The following is an 18384-nucleotide window of genomic DNA, read 5'->3' on the forward strand; positions in this document are numbered from 1 at the left end:
TAATCTGATCAAAGACTATAAAATGTTTAATTAGCCCCTCAGGAAAGACAATTGAACACTTACCGTAGGAATAGATAAACACGATCACCGCAGTTTCAAACAATCGGAAGGGGAACTGTGAGAGCGAGGTGTGAACAACTGGTATCTGCTCGAGACACTGAAGGAAAGGCAAAGCTCGTCTTCGCTTTTATAAAAGTCCGCTCAGAGGCAAGTCGCGCTCACGGCGTAAGACAGCCCGCTCTCCGGGGTCGTATGTAGATTATTGATAAGCCAAAGCTCTGGGCGATAAGCAACACAAGCTCAAACAGTAAACAAAGTGAAAACAATTTTTTAGAAAATTCCCAGAATTCAGGTTGAAAGTCTCCTTTTGTTATACTTATGTATGTAAATATATACGTAAGTGAGTAGTCTATTTAATCCCTTTGTCAAATAATATACAATTTCCTTATAATTATGTAATTGGTGGACATAGATTAGTAATCGGCCGCAGTATTCGACAGATAGTCGCGGCGACCGATGTTTGAAGCCTGTTTGTTTTGCACGGCCTCCAGCTTGGGGCACTCGGTGATCCGATGGCCCAAGCCACCGCAGTAGGTGCAGCCATGTGAGTCGCCCAGATCCAGGTGCTGGTGCTCCGCCTCTGGTGCCAATTCGTCCAAGAAATCGGGCACCTGTTGCTTGGCCTCGATAAGCAAGTGTTTCAGATCCAGCAGAACGGACTGTTCAGTGATCTTGTTAATAAGCGTGGTAGCTAAGCCTTTGGTGTTGGACCGACCTGTACGGCCAATCCGATGCACATAATTCTCAATATCATCCGGCATGTCGTAGTTTATAACGTGCTGTACGTTGGGAAAGTCCAGACCTTTGGAGGCCACATCTGTAGCCACCAACACGTCCTTCTTGCCCACACGATACGCGTCAACTGCTCGCGACCGTTCCTCCTGATCCTTTCCACCATGAATGGCGACCGCCTCCACGCCCTTCAGAAGCAGATACTCATGTATGCAATCCACATCCTGCTTTTTCTCGGCAAAGATCAGCACGGGTGGTGCTGTCTTCTGCAGACAGTCCAGCAGATATACCACTTTAGCCTCTTGCTTCACGTACTCAACCTGCTGAGTGACGTTCATGGACGCTGCTCCGGCGCGACCAACATTTATGGTAACTGGCTTCACGAGCGCCGAGCGAGCAAAGTTTTGAATCTTTTTCGGCATGGTTGCAGAGAAGAGCAGCGTCTGTCGTTGGCCTTTAAAAAATGAGAATATTGTGCGCACGTCCTCCTCGAATCCCATGTCAATCATCCTGTCAGCTTCATCCATGCACAGGTACCGGCACATGTCCAACGTCAGGATCTTTTTATCTAGCATGTCCATGAGGCGTCCTGGCGTGGCCACAATGATGTGCACTCCTTTGGATATCACGTCCAATGCCTCGCTTACTGGCAATCCACCCATGGCCAAACAGGAACGCACCTCAGGCATGCCGCATGCCTGCAAGTGCTTGCTGTAGTGTTGTATAATCTCGTGCGTCTGCTTAGCGAGCTCCCGAGATGGACAAATGATCAACCCGTATGGGCCCTCGTTGCGTTCAAAAGGCAAGCTGTATTCTTGCTCTAGAGCAAACATCACCACGGGCAGCACAAAGACCAATGTTTTTCCAGAGCCAGTAAAGGCTATGCCAATTAGATCGCGGCCCGCAAGCACAGTGGGCAAACCTTGGATCTGGATAGGTGTTGGAGTCTTTATGCCTTTCGCAGCGAGACCGTTTAATATGCCTTTAGGAAACTTCATCTCTCGAAAACTGCGGATAGGTGGACTAGGATTCTCTCCCTCAACAAGGATTCTCAACTGCTGGCGGATAAGTTGACGCTCCTCTTCTGGCATGGCTTCAATGTACCTAGGCGGACGCCAGGAGGTCTTTATAGGCTCCTCGTACTGAATGCCTTTCGCTAACTCCGCCACGCCCATCAGGGCCTTTTGCTGGGCAATGCTTTCCATTATCTTCTCCTCCTCGCGAAGCTGCTTTTCCACAGCACTTAGTTTCTTGGCCTCCGCAATTTTCTTGAGTTCAGTGTGTTGATCCAGCAGACTGATGTTATATTTCCGGCCATAGGTCTCTGCATCGTGGGTTCCCTGATAGTCATCATCGTTTTCATTTTCGCTGGATGACTTGGGCTGCGTTGTCTCCGAAGCTAGTTGGACGATTCGACCCAGTTTCACCATGTGCTGCTTTTTCCGTTCCTTCACCGGGACGTAGGGCACGTAATCGTCGTCCTGATCCCCGTCATCGGAGGACTTTGAAGATCTACGGTATCGCTTTACTTGAGACATATCAGTCAATCGTCTAAATAGTTTTGAATTTCATGCAATTGTAAACAAAACTTCTTTGATAGTGACGACACGGAAACATCGATTGGTCAATAAAAACTTCGATGATTTAGAAAATTCGAAAAACATCGACGTTTTGCCCATCTCTATTTTGCACATCGATACAATCAGTATCAATTATTGCCTTCGGTCATACTGTTTTCAATTCACCCGCTAAATTCTGTTAACTCCCTTTTTTATTTCACCGCCACTTCTCTGTTAACCTCTCTTATTTTTTTAAATTCCCCCGCATTCTCTGTTAACCCTCTTATTTTTTTAATTCCCCCGCAAAATTCTGTTCTCTTGTGTGATTGGTCAAAAAACATCGATGATTCAGAAAATACCAATCGATGTTTTGCGCACCTCTAACGCATGGTGTTTTTAAGGCGTTTTCGCACGGTCACACTCCTTTTCACTTTAGCGAGGCGAAATCTGTCACATTTTTGACAAAATTGTAAGTTTATAGAAATTCCAGTGCCAAATTCAACCACAACATCGATCCACTCCTAGTCCAGTCGGTGATTAACGGTTTAACATTGCACTTTAGCAACGGCGAGACCCCGCAGACAGCAGACAGCTAAAACAACAGCAGCAAGATGCCCAAGAATAAAGGAAAAGGTGGCAAGAACCGTCGTCGTGGTAAGAACGAGAACGAGTTCGAGAAGCGTGAGCTGATCTTCAAGGAGGACCAACAGGAGTACGCGCAGGTGACCAAGATGCTGGGCAACGGTCGGCTGGAGGCAATGTGCTTTGATGGCGTCAAACGCCTGTGTCACATTCGGGGGAAACTTCGCAAGAAGGTGAGTGTGTGGAGCTCTGCTCTCTTTACCTATCGCCACTCTCTTAGCGCTCGCTCTCTTCTTGGGGTGTTTGCTCTTTTAGCATTGATTGCCAGCGAATGCGACGTATTTATATTTATTTATTTATTTGTTGTGTGCAAAATGCAAGTACGTACAATGGCAGTTTGTGTGTGCGTTTGTGGGTTTTTGGGGGTCTTTTGCAAGTGCTTAGCTAATTCGCATTTTATATCATCAATGCTTTAAAGTCGTCATTTGATTTACCTTTCCATCGTGGGCTTTCCATTGGTCCATTGTGCGTGGGAGTCATTGTCCTAGCTTCAGTACACAGACAAAGGAGAGCACGAATGATTGATTCATAATACATATGTGCTTATTTATGTAAATGCCTTGCAGATAATGAGCATTGCGAATCAAATAATTTGTTCATGGTCAATTTAATCTTTCTTAAAAGGTCCCTTTAATGTGTGTGTTCGTTATAGTATATCTAAGAGTTATATGTGGATAATTTATTTCATTAAGATGTAATGTTCTCTTCCTCCCATTTTAAATTGCAATAGTTGCAATAAATACATACATTTTAAATTTGCAAGTTTTGTATTATAATATTCAATATTCTCTTTATTAAAATATTCAAGGGCAACCTTTATTCGATCTCTATTCTATTAAACAATCTTCATATGTTTCCATATCCATATCTTCTTCGCATACACACTATTTATCGTGTGTATACATACGCCTGCATTTTAATGGCAACTTCAGTTACCTGATAACTACTGCGAAAATCCCCCGGGCAAGTTAATAAAAATAGGTCTGCAGTTGCAGTTTTGTCCGCTTATCGCTTCTACCTGCCTTGGCCTTGGTCGTGGTCGAAGGTAATGGTTCTATCCGAATACAGATTAGATCGTGCTTCCTCAGAAAGGTATGAGCACATGTCAAATTTTGGTTGGTGCTTCACAACCAGCCCCGCAGGAGACGCGTCATAAATAAGATCTTCGATTGGCTACGTCAAGACTCCCAGCGTAACTGGTGACGTCTTCCAAGGCTGGCTGTCAAGTAAATATACAAGACAAGAAATTGAGTACAATCACATATCGGGGAAATCAAAACAAGATGCTATAAATAAGAGAACGTAACCGAAAACTGAATGGGGAAGAACATGTTCCAGGCTAATTGCTAGGCACGGTCGCAGTCCACGTAAATGCAAATAAACCGATCGAAGTCATGAACAGAGATAGTGATCAATATTTGCACTTTGAATTCCAATGAAACTGGAGGTTTGTGCGTTTCTTTAATATCTAAATTGCATTCCTTATTTTATGCAATCCAAATAACCGAAAGATGAAATTTCCTTAAAAAATCACACTATTTTTAGACAAGATTACATTATTTTGATATTTGCTATGTGTAATTTCTATAAAGCCAAGAGAAAGAGTTTCAGTACCAATCGCTAAAAGCACGCGAATGAAGAAAAACCCATTCAACATCCTGACTTGACAAATAATTCTTGGATTGAATTTCGGACAGAGGGCTGCCTTTGGTATCAGCATTTATCTAATCTTTTGCTAAAACTCTAGCCCAAGACATTGCCACGGACACGTTTTATATTGCGACGCAATTTTCCGATTTCTAATTTGCGATTTAAATCTCCATTAAAGGGAATGTTAATCTCACTTGATACCACCACAACGACTGAGGATTACTTTGTTATATAAGTTGTGGGAGTTAGGTGGGGATGCGCTCTGTGCAGGTGGTCTAATTACCATTGAATAAATTCCCTAATCTCTCAAGTAGTTTGCCTCAGGAATTTATTGGTAGATTTATGGTTCGTACTTCAGGAGATATACAACAGCTTGAACATTTTCAGTTTGAATTTCCCCGAAAAGAAGTGTGCTTTACCTTCAATTTATCTGTAGAAGTAATTAACCAGGAAGCATAAGTAAATTCCTAGTGAATATAAATAATGTTGACATAATACGCATTTGAAAAACCAGTGGTTATTAATTTTTCTCTTTTTCTATCTGAAAATCAAATTTGATTACTTTTATTCGCTATCTTTAGCCTAGAAAAGCCATAATAATTGATGTGATTATTGCACACTATTTGAATACCCCATGGTCTCCTTGTAGGGGTTCACCCGCGCTATCTTGGGGTCATCTGTCAAATTGAATAATTGATAATTCCTGGAAACGCGGAATTACAACTTTCCGCCTGCCCAATTACTCAGTTCTTCTGAGGGCTCAAAGTGCAACTGTTGGACGGACGACTTCGACTCCAAGGTTCAACAAGCTCGCCGAGAGATGTCTAGAGTCTAGACCCAGTTTTCGGTGGCAGTAAACAAGAGAAGTGCCATAATTTCGCACATGTCCGTCCTCTCAAATGTCAGTCAATCATCCAGAAGTCAGCTGATGGCCCCAATTTAGCGCGCTTTACGAGCACCCTGCTAATCTATTCCCAGATCCTAATCTTCTGACATGCTCTGGCATGCGTTCTCTCCATTCCCTTTTTCGGCCAGACGTGGTGCTCGTCGGGAGCATGACTAATGCGTGGAGAGGCGCCAGCGGATTATGTGTGTTTGTGCTTGCCACCCCCTCTAAACTTCTCCAGTTCCGCACCCAGCAACAGGCAACGGTCTGGACTCTTATCTTCATTGGCTTATTTCACAATTAGCTTCTACTTGGGCCAAATGGAGGCATGGGCGAAAGGCTTCACCTTTCAATTAAATCTGCGCAATTTACTTAAATCCCCAATTTAAGTGGAGCATACCCCAATTAGGCAGTTATATTTAGACCAGGAAAACAAGGTAGTCTTTGCATTTCCGTGAACCCGTTGCTACTATTCTATTTTCGTTCATATTTGCTTAGTAAGATAAGCTAAAAATAATAAGATAGCTTAAGGATTTTTTTCTTTTTAAGTATTCACAATTTTAATAATGTTTTTGTTTGCTTAACATACAACTTAAATAACTAGAATCAGAGGCAGTATACAATGGTATATTTGTTCGTCTTAATCGCTTAGTGAGATTATCTAGAGAATCTAAATATTTTTCTTTGGGATTTTTGCATCTTTTGTATTTTTTTTGTTTTACTTTTTCGATATCTTTACATTCGAGCTCATTTGCGTGGGTTCATCCATCTCTCCTTTCGCTGATCATCTTACATGATCTGGGTGGCTGTGCTGATGACCTGGTTGATCCAGTCCGTAAATGCCGATACTCGGACAAAGACCGAGGGGGCGTTCTTCTGGCCGCAGGGCATCTTGCCCCAGGACACAATGCCGATGACAATGTTGGCCTGCTCGAATTGCTCCTCGCAGCACTGCTGGATCAGCGGTCCTCCGGAGTCGGCGGTGCAGATACTAACGCCACCGGTCAGGGGACCCGTGCACAGGTTCGTCTCGTGCAGCTGAAGTCCGGAGCGGGCGAGGATTTGCTCGCACAGCTCCATGTCTAGGATGGGCATGTTAGCCTCCTGCAGTCGATGCGGATAATTGGGAACAGCCGTCATCGAGACGTTGCCCCAACCGTACAGGGTTCCGTAGCCATCGGGCTGGGCATCCTGCTCCGGCAGCGTCGCTGGCTGGACGTAGGTGTCAAAGGCCAGTGGCTCTTTGGTGTAGATCAGGGCGATGTCGTAGGGATTCACTCCGCCAAGGTAGAGCTCGTGGCGTACGTAGTAGTCGATGTGTCGCATCTGAATGTTGGCTGCCTCTCCCCTTTGGTCGTGAATGTCGTGGCTGCCCGCCACAATCACCGAGTTCTCCACGGTCTGTGGCGAACTGAGGCAGTGGGCTGCCGTCAGGATCCAGTGCTCGTTAATGATAGTCCCTGCACAGTAGTGAACCAGGCCCTGGTCGGGTGTCATCATCTGGATGCTGACCACATAGGGAGCCGAATGGGGAGTGGCCTCCCGCTTGGCCAGGAACTTCTTGCTCCAGTGCGTCTGTCGCGGTGCTTCCAGAGTGCTAATCCGGTTCTCGAGCAGCCCGTAGGCCGCCAAGTTCATGGCCATGGTATGGGCTGCTCCAGTGCCGCCGCCACTGCACTTGCGGACGGTGGGCAGCTGCATGGAGCCGGATGAGGCGGAACTGAGCACCACCATAATGCTGGTTATGGTGGTCAGCAGGACCGAGTAGATGCATCGGTAGGATAAAAGCATGATGTCCTCGCTCTGGTAGCACGCGCCGCACGAACCAGTTGAGTAGAAGTAAGTAATTTTGACGGTTTTCGGTGTTGGTCGGCGCGACTCGTCTTTGATTCGGTCGCGACTGTGTTTAGCTTTTCGCCCTTGCTTTGGCGTGTCGATAGCACTTCACTTGTATTCCGCTTCGCTTTGGCATGGAATTCACTTTTTGCGGCCCGATTTTGCCGTATTTCTTATTTGAGGTGTCTCTTGCTTGGTGCCGGTTTTGAATTTGCCCGATGCCTACGAGTGGGGCTGTATTTATAGGGAAGTCTCTCCGGAGAGAGGCCCCCACCATTGGTGACTCCTTATCGTCAAGAAAGCGTTTGGGAGGTGGGTTCTCCATTACCCATTATCGTTTGCTATCAGTGACGAGTCGCGAGATAGCGAAAATTCGGCGAGTGCCAATCGGTTTACTAAGGTTCTGTCTTGCCCGCGGAATGCCCTACCCCTTCGAGAGATGGCTCTCTAATCGGTCGAAATCTCCACTAGCTTGGCTCTCTATTATGTAAGACCAGTGCGTATTCTTTGATAAAAAAGCGTGGCAAGCAAATACTAATTTCTATCTCCCGTTCGAAACTCATGCTGGCCATAATAACATAATTGTGCGAAATCATTTAAATACTTTTTATAAAATATTCCATTTCTGGAACATGTTACAGGTATATAACCATTTATGACGCACTGAATTCCAGTCGAATTATGCCGAATTATGGATTAACCCACTAAAAACCATATCTATTGTGAATCAGCGTATAAAAGTTTATAACTTTATAACTTGAAGGCTCAGAATGAATCGGATTTAAAGCAATTTCCAGATACATATGATATACATATAAGAGATTAGGAAACAATGTTTATTTAAACGGATTTTGCCTTCCTCTAATATCTAGGTAAAAAATGTCTTAAAATTTATTAAAAACCAGTGCAAACCAGTGTGAAAATTGGCCGATAAGAATCGGAAGTTCAATGATGTCTATAGCTATATACAGGAAAATATAGAGACCTGCTGCCTCGAATACCAAACCCCTGACGGGGCAAACACACACTCGTTCACTTATTCATTGGCACACCACATTGCAATCAATCGAGGAACCGGGGGCTTCCCGGCCAGCTGGCTTGGCTGGGGACTGTGTGTGCCCATCCAGCCGATTGGTTCCCTTATCTCCTGGGGATCGTAATAGGGCAATTTCGATTCAATTTAGTCACGATTCTTTGCATTGGCATGATCTATCGTGTTTGGTTATTTTTCGCGCCCAAGGGAATACTCTACGGAACAGATAGTGATGGCTCGACGCCATCCATTTCGTTTATAATGGATGATAAATACTCCAAAGTTCGTGCAGGACCCAAACATTCGCGGTTTATTTCTAGCGGGCGTACGTAATGTGGGAATTATTCGCGCGCGGCTACTGTCGTCGCACCGATTCCGTTTAATTTATTTTAAAGCCCACCACTCTCAGGTTGGTATCGTCGCTTATCGATCCGGACGTGGTCAGAGGAGCATATATACATATATGTATATATGTGTCATTCTAGGCTTTGGAATTTATATGGCATCTACTTGGTCGTAGTACTCACTACTGACAGGAAGTATTAGAGGAAAGGAAGTGAATTTATGAATGGAATGGAATGCATTGAATCACTCGTCGAGTGCAACTTGTCCCAGGTCGTTGACATTCCCGTTGATTGAGTTGAGTACATCAGCCCTTGGGCTTCCGCCTGCTCCTCCTCAAGATAGGTACCTGATCTTCCCTTGACGTCATCACAAATGGGGAAATCTCGAATCTGTTGTCGGGCCTCCTGCGTAATTCGCATCTGATTAGGGAAATGTTTGCTCAACAAGCTTGTTTGTGCGTGATTGAGGCTGAGATATAACCAAGCACCGAATTTCGGTTAACTCGTGATTGGCTTTGAGATATCGCAAAGAAGGTCGTTATCACATCAGTAGCGAAATTCTCCGTCTTTCGTGGAATTAACCACTGCCCATTCAAGTCACAAGCTATCTCCGCTATGTGACTTAACGCATTTTGGGGCGTGTTCTGGTCTAATCTGAGTTCCTGCACCGCCACCTCTTAATTTATCAAGCGACCACTGACCAAGTTATACTTCAAGTGTGTTGATTGCGATCCGCGAGAAGTTAATTATTCCGACGCTCACGTGAGCTCCTCCTTCTCCCTTTCAGCCTTGCCTTGTGAAATTGCCTCCAAGACAATGACCATCGATTTTCTCCCTTTTATTAAATATTTGCCTTTCGTATTGAATCGAACTTTCTTGTTTGACAAGGTCAGTTTGCGAGTATGGCACAATCGTTGCGCACGTTTGTGAAATTCTCCAGAACCGAGGAGGAGTCGTCGTCGCTCTACGCCATAGATCAGTTATCTTTTATCTACTATCTGTGTTACACGGAATACAAGCTGCAGAATTCATGTTTGCTTTCCCTCAAGAAGAATTACTCACAACGCAAAGAGAGACGTGGTCTTTCCCAAAAAAACGTGTAAGATAACACTGTTTGTGCTTTTGTTTCAGGTATGGATTAACCAGGGCGACATCATATTGGTCGGATTGCGTGACTACCAGGACTCGAAGGCGGACGTCATATTGAAGTACACACCGGACGAGGCCAGGAATCTGAAAACGTACGGCGAGTTCCCCGAATCGGTGCGCATCAACGAGACAGTCACATTCGTGGAGGATGGCTTCGACGAGGACATCGAGTTCGGCGACGAGATCAGCTCGGAGGACGATGCTGATTCCGTTGACAACATCTGATTAACAAGAAACAAGGTGACGTCGGCAGGGACGGCGGCAGCAGCAGCACCAGCAGCAGAGTCACTTCGAGAATAGGGAATTTAACAAATTGTAAAAAGCAGAAGCAGCAAGTAGACCGCATCCCGTTTGAGAGATCCAAGCAAGCAGACTATCCAACCAATCAATTAATCCAATCCCCAGAATGGCGGCGGCGGCGGAGAGAGAAGCAACAGAAACCAAAACGAATGGCGATCATACTATCTGTATTTAGTTAGTTAGTTTGAAGCCATTTTCACGTTCAATATTCTATTAAATTTCTCGAAGCTTTTATTATTCAAGTAAAGTAAGTTTAAAAATTCAAATGATTTATGGCCGCCTTTAATCAACAAGGAACAACAACAAATTGTGTAAAACAAATAGTGAAACTGTTAAGCAGAGCAAAACAATGCAGCTTTTCCCTTAAAATTATTAAATTAAAAAAAAAAGAGAAAAACAAGCGGATATTAGTTATTTTTTTACCCAAACGAAAACATTAATTAACAATGAAAAAATACCGAACTTAAGTAAACTTACAGCTCATATAAATATGTAATAGGAGTTTAGCAAAAACAAGAACACTAATATCTAAGGAAATAGATGAACAAGAGTATGAACAAGGAGAAGGTTAGGGAGTTTCAATTGTAGCTAGCGAGTAAGCAAAATCAATCCATGAGTTTTCACCAGAGGAATCTGGTCTACATCCACGCCCCCGAAGTGTTCCTTCCCAGCATTTCGTCTCACGTTTTGTTTTTCTTATACATAAACTTGTTTTATATTTTGATGGTTGGTTCTTCATAGTGACATCTCATATTCCAAAATCCCCCCCTTTTGTTTTTTGCTGTCCATGCATTCAGTGTTCTCTCTATTTTAGTTGTAATCGAATTCGAACCGAGCGAGATGAATGTGTAAAAAGTACCAAGACTATTATTGATTTTTGTAATTAGTTGAACTCCAAATAAATGGCGTTAATTAACCCGAATGCAAAACAGCAAAGACCCCAAGTCGTTTTCACTTGATCTACTGCGCAAATCCACAGGAGAGTCATAGTTACAATTCAAGCTACAGTTTATTTGTTAAATGCAGAGTAATTCGAACATTTCATTTGGCAATGTCGACACACCTCTTAAAGCTCCTCGTGCCGTGAGGGGAACTTCTTGAGAATGGCATGGTAGAGGTTGTAGAAGGCGTACACTGAAACCGTGATGATCACCAGCAGGGCTCCTCCAAAGGCAATGCTTAGGAAGTTGCCATCGATGATGCCCGCCGATCTGTGGCGCTTGGTGGAGAATATCTCCTCCGTGGTGGCGGGATTGTTCTGTTGCTGGGCCGTCCGCTCGGCCATTAGCCGCTTCATGGTGCTTAGGCGTTCCCGCAACACCTCCACGGATTCCGAGTCCAGATCTGAAGTTCCTGCAGCAAGTTTTCGAAATGTTTATGGCATGGTCAAAGAAATAAAGCAATAAATTATTTACCAGTTGACTGGGAGGCGGAAGCACTGGGATATGCAGACATTTTTATCTTTTTGTTATTAACTATTCAATTATATTTGTGCAAGTGCCACAGATGAAATTGAGTGTGTTATGTGGTTTTGGGGTGGGTTCTCATACATGTTCAAATTTCCAAAAGCGGCGCATGCGCTTCACGAAAATAAAATAAATGTTAAGGGTATTCCTTTTACAAAGGAAAAATAAATTCATACAATTTAAATCTCTAACTTGGAGTTCCTGGTTTGAATACAGACAGACCCAGTCTCTTATTTTAGTTTCATTAATATATTACTTTAAAGTAGTCAAGATAAAAGACAATTGATTTAATGGGGTTCTCAAAATTTATTATTAATTTCAGTTTTTACAACATTCCATTAAAAAAAAAGTAGAAACCAGTATCTGAAGTTAAAGTCCAGCCGCTTTTTTGATAATCTCGGCCTAGAATCTCCACAACGGGAGGAAGTACTAACCACCAGAATCCTTGAGCAGGCACTTCTTCCACCAAAGGTTGCTTGGCCCTTTCCTCCTTGTATTGCCGTAACGCATCATTGGCTTTTTGTCGCTCCTCGGGAGTCAACTGTAGACGATCGCCATACTTCTCAAAGAAGGTAAGTAGCTCAGGTACATTATTAAACCTGGTGAATTGGGTAACCGAATCACTTCCGTAGATGTTCTTCAAACGTGTCAATTCAGAATTGAATCTTTGGTCACCCTCCGATGGGGCTGCACTTGCTGTCCACGCAAGGCTCCCGACAAGGACCACCAGACAGCTGAGAAGAAAGGATCCAAAAGGACTTTAGGATGTGACATTCGAGTATAGAAACTTTCTAGCTTACCTCAAGTATAGTGTTGGATTCATCTTGTTGCTGAACTTATCGATTTGATTTAAAGTCAAGACTGATGACTGATCAGGCGAATTGTTCCCTATTTATAGAAGCCTCTGGCTCTTATCTTGGCACTGGGGTTAAAGGTCATACCAATTTAAAAATATTTCAAAGAATCATCATCAATGTAATGTCAAAATTCGAGGAATTAAGATTATTTCCTTATTTATGTGCAACCTAATATATACTTATATTACTATGGCTTTTGAAATATATTTTAATTGGTCAATAAATTAATCAGCGATGTTTTAAAAACGACGAACTCTTATATATATCAAATAAGTAAGCTTCTCTTTGTTAGTTTATATAAGGTTAATAAATTACCTTAAATAATTTAAATAAAAAAAAAAAAATGTTGCCATTATTTAATCATTTTAAAATTATTACTACGCTTATTGCATACAACAACATACATTTTTATTAAAATAATTTTGTACAACAAATTAGATTTAGGATAAACGACGAAAAGTGCACGAAAATACTGTTATTCAGTTTAGCAATGATTTCAATCACTTGTATAATTCTTATCCCAATTTTCTCACCTTTTCGACCACTTACACACGTGTAAAATACTGAAGTTATTACAAAACTGCCTTGATAATGACGGCATAGAAACATCGCTGGTCGCAAAACATCGATGATTTAGACAATTCGAAAAACATCGATGGATCGACGTTTTGCGCATCTCTATACATAAACACGTGAAACGCGCTCTGTTGTTTTTTAATTTTTATTATTTAAATGCTGCAAAATGGGATTAACTAAACAATATTTGGCTTATCGGGCTATAGATAGCTTTAATATAATCTCGTCCGGACGTGCCAATGTGAACTTTGCCATTGTCGACAAGACGGAGGGTAGATATGTGGTCGCTCCAGCTGCCGAGAATGTGATCGTTTGGGACCTGCGGTGAGTTTTGAGCACGTTCTATTCAATTAAATTACTTTAAGCAGCGATTTAATTTCAGAATGGGCGATCGAAAGCTGACCTTGCGCCGCGAGAAGTTCGAGGTCACCTGCCTGCGTGTGTCTCCGGATCATTTACACATTGCCGTGGGCTATGCGGACGGCATGGTTCAGATCTTCGACCTCAGTTCGGAAAGATACTACGACCCCATCTGCTCTCTGGCGCTGCACAAGAACGCTGTAAGCATTCTGCGGTATGATTTGCAAGGCATGCGCTTGATCAGCGGTGGCCTAGACACAGAACTACTGGTCGTTGACGTCGTGGAGCAGGCGGGCAGGGCTCGTCTTAGCGGACACAATGCTGCCATTACGGACGCTCACTTTCTGCAGCGCCTGGTGGATGAAAACATCGTGGTGAGCTGTTCGAAGGACACACAGATTAAGTTCTGGAACTTGGAGACGCAGTTCTGCTTCAAGACCATTGTGGACAACCGCACTGAGGTGTGGGCTCTGGCCTTTATCGGTGATTTGATGGTGGCAGGTGCCGGAGAGAGCGGCATGAATGTATACCGCCTGAGGAAGCAGGAAGGAGCAGCGATAACCGAGACCCTGGAATCGGCCGTCGAGGGTTTGTCCATAGACGACGAGGACACGATAAGTCCGATTAGAGTGAGCAACTGCGGAACCATACAGCGAGCTGGCAAGGGACGCACCGTCAACCTGGTGACTGATCCCAGCGAGCGGGTACTTAGCTGCCATGGCACCAACGATCTAATTGAGAACTTCTACATTTGCACCGCGGAGGAGGTAAAGAAGCGACTCAGCAAGCGCTTGAAGAAGGAAAAGAAGACCGCCGAGGAAACCGGCTCTAATGATGCTGCGAAACTCTCCACGGAGCAGTCTTTAAGCGACGAAATCAAGCGGTTGGAGAGCATTCGTGCCAAGCAGAAGATCAAGTCCATCGATGTGGTCTTGGGACAGAACCAGGAGCTACGTGTACTAGTCAGTCTGGCCAACAACAGTTTGGATCTGTACTCGCTGGAGGCTTCTATTAAGACGCGCAAGGCAGCCGATCCCAGCGTAAAACTTCTGAGGTCACTTACCCGTCTGGGTCACCAGTCCGAGGTGCGATCCGTGTGCTTTAGCAACGATTCTCTGGCCGTTGGCTCGGGTGCCGCCGAATCTTTTAAGTTCTGGGACCGCGATGCCATGCAGTGTCTACGCACAGTACCGACAGATTACATCCTCTGCTCAAAGTTTGTACCCGGCGACCACTACGTGCTGCTGGGCATGAAGAGCGGCAAACTGTTAATTGTAGATGTGGCAGCGGCCGACGTTGTGGAAGAGATTCCGGCCCACGAAAGCGAGCTGTGGTCCATTGCCCTGCTGCCCGATCAGAAGGGATGCGTCACCGGCAGCGGGGATACCACCGTAAAAATCTGGACATTCGAGCTAATCGATTCGGGCGATGATGGCGCTCAGACGAAGGTGCTGTCCCTACTGCACAAGAACACGCTGAAGCTGGAGGAGACCGTGCTCTGTGTGGGCGTCAGTCCGGACATGAAGTATCTGGCCGTGGGCCTGCTTGATGCTACCGTCAAGGTATTCTTTTTAGACACCTTCAAGTTCTACCTGTCTCTGTACGGCCACAAGCTGTCCGTACTCTGCCTGGATATATCCTACGACTCTAATCTGATCGTGACCGGATCGGCGGATCGCAATGTAAAGGTGTGGGGCCTCAACTTCGGCGACTGCCATCGCTCCATCTTCGCCCATGACGACTCGGTGATGAGCGTGCAGTTTATACCGAGGACCCATATGTTCTTCACCTGCGGAAAGGACGGCAAAGTGAAGCAGTGGGATGGCGACTCCTTCGAGAAGATTATCACACTGCCGGGCCACATAGGTGAGGCGTATTGCCTGTCTGTGTCGCCGAACGGCCGGTATCTAGTCACCTGCGGCTCCGATCGGACACTGAGGATGTACGAGCGCACGGACGAGACGATTGTACTGAAGGATGTTCAGGAGGAGGAACGCGAGCAAATGGAGAACGAGCAACTGGCCACAGGAGAGGATAATGCGGTGGCCTTGCTCCCCGGTCTCAAGATGCCCTCCCGCAAGACGGTGGGCTCGGAGCAGTCCGCTGAATCCATTCTCGAGTGTCTGGAAATATCAAAGCAGTTCGAGCTGGAGTCGGAAGAGAAGCCGGAACTGCATCCCCTCATGCAAGCACTGCAGGTGAAGAATCCAGTCGACTTTCTGGTCAGCACACTTATGCGGATACGAGCCTCCGACCTGGAGGAGGCGCTTCTGCTCCTGCCCTTTTCCTCTGTGTGTGAAGTGCTAGAGCGCTTGCCCACCCTGCTGACCCAGCGACCCGACCAACTGGAGCTGCTCTGTCGCGTGACCATTTTCCTGTTCAAAGTTCACATGAAGCCCATATCGGCGGCCAAGACGATGAAGCCGTTGCTGGTCAAGCTGCTCTCCATGCTCAAGCGCGACGTCGGCCAGCTGAAGGATATATTAGGGTGGAATCTGCACGGCCTGGCTCTGCTCCAAACCGAGGTGGAGCAGCGCGAGGGCGTCCAGCTCTTCCGGGAGGCAACGCAGGCGCGCAAGAAACGCGACAAAAAACGCAGGGAGGCCAGTAAGCGGCGACTGCAGATCCAAATGGTCTAAGATTAACATAATATATTTATACATTTGTATATTTGTATTTGTAAAAATGCAATTAAAGAAGGTTAGTTAGTTTATGATACAAGATAATTTTTAGATTTACTGGATCTATATATTTCTGTAAACGTACATTAATTTTTTAAGGAATACTGCGTCTCGATTCGTAAGCTCATCGATCACTAGAAGACTTTCAATTTTCTATAGATGACAATTCGGCGGCGGTAGGAATTCAAATGTAAAACTTAACGAAGAGTGCCGATCGCTAGACATTTAAAGACAACACACAAACATCGTGGACTGGAAGATTTTGGACTAAACACGTAACATGGAACGAAGGATTCGCTTGCCATTTTCAGTGTATTGAGAGCTTAACAAATGCCTGCCTTCGGGAATCCATCGCCGCCGCCAGTTCCACAAGGACCTGTGTGTGATAATGAATTTGAATAATTTTCTGCAAAAAATAATTTTATAAATATGTTCACTTACCGCCACAACGTTGGAAGGCACCGGGTGGCCCATAGCTGAGCTTCTGAATTGTACACTTTTCAATCGGACCCGATGGCCGGCAGTAGGAAGTGTATCTGGCCCAGGGCAGTGGCTCTTTGGGCGGTATGCAGTTGGGCAAATAGCTGAGCTTGTATGTGGTGCACTTCTCTATGGGTCCCTCGTTGCGGCAAAAGCCCTCGCGCGGCTTGACGGACTCGGCCCGCGGGAAGCAGGAGACATCTACCGGCATGTAAGACAGCTTGTTCACCGTGCATCGCTCCATGGCGCCGGTGGGTCGACAGAAGGCAGTGCGCGGCATGATCGGTGCCCGGCGCACATGCGGCTTGGGCACAAAGTCGTGCTTTTGGGTGGTCATTGCATACATGGGTCCATCGAACCGCAACCCGTTCTCCATCGGACGGATAGGTGGAGTTCGGTCTGTGCAGTTTGGCTGATAGGAGAGCTGAAAAACACCATTATTAAGTTAATTTTGTTCTGCTAATGAAGTAATAATTATATCTCCGAGTTACCTTTTGAATGGTGCACTTCTCCAGTGGACCAGTGGGCCGGCAGAAGGTATCTTTTGGCAGCACGGGCGCTGGCTTGGTCCGTGAGGCATCCACCGGCATGTAGCTTAGCTTGTAAACCGTGTTCGGGGTACCGTTATCGTTGCCGCAGAAGCGCAGCGTTGTCAGGGGCATCACTGGAGCAGTGCGCCCTTCGTTGCAGTTGGGCATGTAGCTCAGGTTGTAGGTGGTGCACACATTCGAGTAACGCGGCGGTACACAACGGATCTTGTCAGCCCAGGGTGTGGGCTCCTTGGCCGGCAGACAGACCGGCATGTACGACAGCTTTTGGATGGTGCAGCGCTCCATAGGTCCCGACGGCTTGCAATAGCTCGAGCCCTGGATCATGGCCTTGGGAGGCGGATTCTGGCACACATCAATGGGCATATAGCTGAGCTTCTGGATGGTGCAGCGCTCCATGGGGGCATTCGAGGTGCAGATGGCCACCCGCGGCACTATGGGATCCCGCTTGACTATTCCCTTTGGCACGTAGTCGTGCTTCTGCGAGGTCATCGCATAAATTGGACCTTCAAAGCGTAGGCCACTTTCCATGGGAACGATGGGAGGCGTCCGTTTCACCGGACACGGTGGCATATACGACAGCTTCTGGATGGTGCACTTCTCCAGCGGTGCTGTGGAGGCGCGAATCTGGGAGCACGGCATCACGGGACGGGCCCTGAAGTTATCTCCACAGTTGGCGTAAAATGAACGCCGGTAAATCGTGTCCGTATCCAGTGGCGCCGTGGAGCGCATAAAGTGCGACTTGGGCACAATGGGCAACGTGCGTGGCGGTTGCTGGTAGCAACAACCCGCATAGTCCCCACAATCGCAAGGTGGACACGTCGATCCCGGCGGGCATGGCGAGAAGTCGGTGGGAGCCTGGCAGGGATCTCCAGCGTTGGCGCAATCGCCCGACATGGCAATGGATTATAATATCGTACGGTAACTTACAATCGGAGGGCAAAGATAACCGAACCCTGAATGGTTAGGGAACAAAACGGAAATTGCGCAAAAGCCAAGGAAAAGAATTTTGGGTTTGCTCGGATGAGATCCGAGAACGAATACACTGAACTCAACACTTCCAAACACGACGAAAAGTAATTTGGCTTGGACAGACAATTGACGACGAAAGGTTTCCCGATGTGTTCTATATAGCTAGAGAATATCCAATGTATTCGGAACGTAGTCCTCCATCCACTGAATGAAGTAGAAAGCCCAGGCCACCCAGGTGAACTATATGGAACAC

At 45.7% G+C, this 18384-nt stretch overlaps 6 protein-coding genes across 9 annotated transcripts; 2 read left to right on the forward strand and 4 right to left on the reverse strand.

The window, feature by feature from the left end:
• The first annotated feature begins 337 nt into the window (after positions 1 to 337).
• Positions 338 to 11127, forward strand: eIF1A (eukaryotic translation initiation factor 1A). 4 transcript variants are annotated; one of them, XM_086831782.1, is made up of 4 exons: positions 338 to 400; positions 2704 to 2820; positions 2914 to 3166; positions 9874 to 11127. In XM_086831782.1, the coding sequence occupies exons 3-4, from the start codon at positions 2963 to 2965 to the stop codon at positions 10114 to 10116; spliced, it is 447 nt and encodes a 148-aa protein (XP_086687908.1). In that variant the 5' UTR covers positions 338 to 400; positions 2704 to 2820; positions 2914 to 2962; the 3' UTR covers positions 10117 to 11127. The 4 variants fall into 4 exon arrangements, with proteins under 4 accessions (XP_086687908.1, XP_020813569.1, XP_020813570.1 ...); XM_020957910.2 differs by lacking the exon at positions 338 to 400 and having other exon boundaries at positions 2687 to 2820; XM_020957911.2 differs by lacking the exon at positions 338 to 400 and having other exon boundaries at positions 2696 to 2820; positions 2877 to 3166.
• abs (ATP-dependent RNA helicase abstrakt) lies at positions 366 to 2449 on the reverse strand. Its single transcript, XM_020957908.2, has one exon. The coding sequence runs from the start codon at positions 2328 to 2330 to the stop codon at positions 474 to 476; it is 1857 nt and encodes a 618-aa protein (XP_020813567.1). The 5' UTR covers positions 2331 to 2449; the 3' UTR covers positions 366 to 473.
• On the reverse strand, positions 5973 to 9007 carry LOC110188245 (trypsin-2). Its single transcript, XM_020957909.2, has one exon. The coding sequence runs from the start codon at positions 7318 to 7320 to the stop codon at positions 6319 to 6321; it is 1002 nt and encodes a 333-aa protein (XP_020813568.2). The 5' UTR covers positions 7321 to 9007; the 3' UTR covers positions 5973 to 6318.
• A 54-nt stretch (positions 11128 to 11181) lies between the features above and the next one.
• LOC110188653 (uncharacterized) lies at positions 11182 to 11748 on the reverse strand. Its single transcript, XM_020958431.2, has 2 exons — positions 11607 to 11748; positions 11182 to 11544 (listed from the first exon to the last, which is right to left on the reverse strand). The coding sequence occupies exons 1-2, from the start codon at positions 11644 to 11646 to the stop codon at positions 11258 to 11260; spliced, it is 327 nt and encodes a 108-aa protein (XP_020814090.1). The 5' UTR covers positions 11647 to 11748; the 3' UTR covers positions 11182 to 11257.
• A 1420-nt stretch (positions 11749 to 13168) lies between these two features.
• Positions 13169 to 16171, forward strand: LOC110188728 (WD repeat-containing protein 3). The gene is made up of 2 exons (XM_020958542.2): positions 13169 to 13414; positions 13473 to 16171. The coding sequence occupies exons 1-2, from the start codon at positions 13257 to 13259 to the stop codon at positions 16087 to 16089; spliced, it is 2775 nt and encodes a 924-aa protein (XP_020814201.2). The 5' UTR covers positions 13169 to 13256; the 3' UTR covers positions 16090 to 16171.
• LOC110188729 (uncharacterized) lies at positions 16101 to 18251 on the reverse strand. Its single transcript, XM_020958543.2, has 3 exons — positions 17103 to 18251; positions 16573 to 17035; positions 16101 to 16507 (listed from the first exon to the last, which is right to left on the reverse strand). Exons 1-3 carry the CDS (start codon positions 18054 to 18056, stop codon positions 16455 to 16457), a joined length of 1470 nt encoding a protein of 489 aa, XP_020814202.1. The 5' UTR covers positions 18057 to 18251; the 3' UTR covers positions 16101 to 16454.
• Between the last annotated feature and the right edge of the window lie 133 nt (positions 18252 to 18384).

The sequence above is a fragment of the Drosophila serrata genome, unplaced genomic scaffold, assembly GCF_035046125.1.
Source record: "Drosophila serrata isolate PLE 108 unplaced genomic scaffold, ASM3504612v1 contig_241, whole genome shotgun sequence".
NCBI classification, from domain to species: domain Eukaryota; kingdom Metazoa; phylum Arthropoda; class Insecta; order Diptera; family Drosophilidae; genus Drosophila; species Drosophila serrata.

Coding starts and splice junctions, on each gene's coding strand:
- abs (XM_020957908.2), bottom strand. CDS start 2,330: ATGTCTCAAGTAAAGCGATACCGTAGATCTTCAAAGTCCTCCGATGAC.
- eIF1A (XM_086831782.1), top strand. CDS start 2,963: ATGCCCAAGAATAAAGGAAAAGGTGGCAAGAACCGTCGTCGTGGTAAG. Junction 3,167..9,873: donor GGGGGAAACTTCGCAAGAAG/GTGAGTGTGTGG, acceptor CTTTTGTTTCAG/GTATGGATTAACCAGGGCGA.
- LOC110188245 (XM_020957909.2), bottom strand. CDS start 7,320: ATGCTTTTATCCTACCGATGCATCTACTCGGTCCTGCTGACCACCATA.
- LOC110188653 (XM_020958431.2), bottom strand. CDS start 11,646: ATGTCTGCATATCCCAGTGCTTCCGCCTCCCAGTCAACTG. Junction 11,545..11,606: donor TTCCGCCTCCCAGTCAACTG/GTAAATAATTTA, acceptor AACTTGCTGCAG/GAACTTCAGATCTGGACTCG.
- LOC110188728 (XM_020958542.2), top strand. CDS start 13,257: ATGGGATTAACTAAACAATATTTGGCTTATCGGGCTATAGATAGCTTT. Junction 13,415..13,472: donor GTGATCGTTTGGGACCTGCG/GTGAGTTTTGAG, acceptor ATTTAATTTCAG/AATGGGCGATCGAAAGCTGA.
- LOC110188729 (XM_020958543.2), bottom strand. CDS start 18,056: ATGTCGGGCGATTGCGCCAACGCTGGAGATCCCTGCCAGGCTCCCACC. Junction 17,036..17,102: donor AGAAGTGCACCATTCAAAAG/GTAACTCGGAGA, acceptor GGTGTTTTTCAG/CTCTCCTATCAGCCAAACTG. Junction 16,508..16,572: donor TGCCTTCCAACGTTGTGGCG/GTAAGTGAACAT, acceptor TATCACACACAG/GTCCTTGTGGAACTGGCGGC.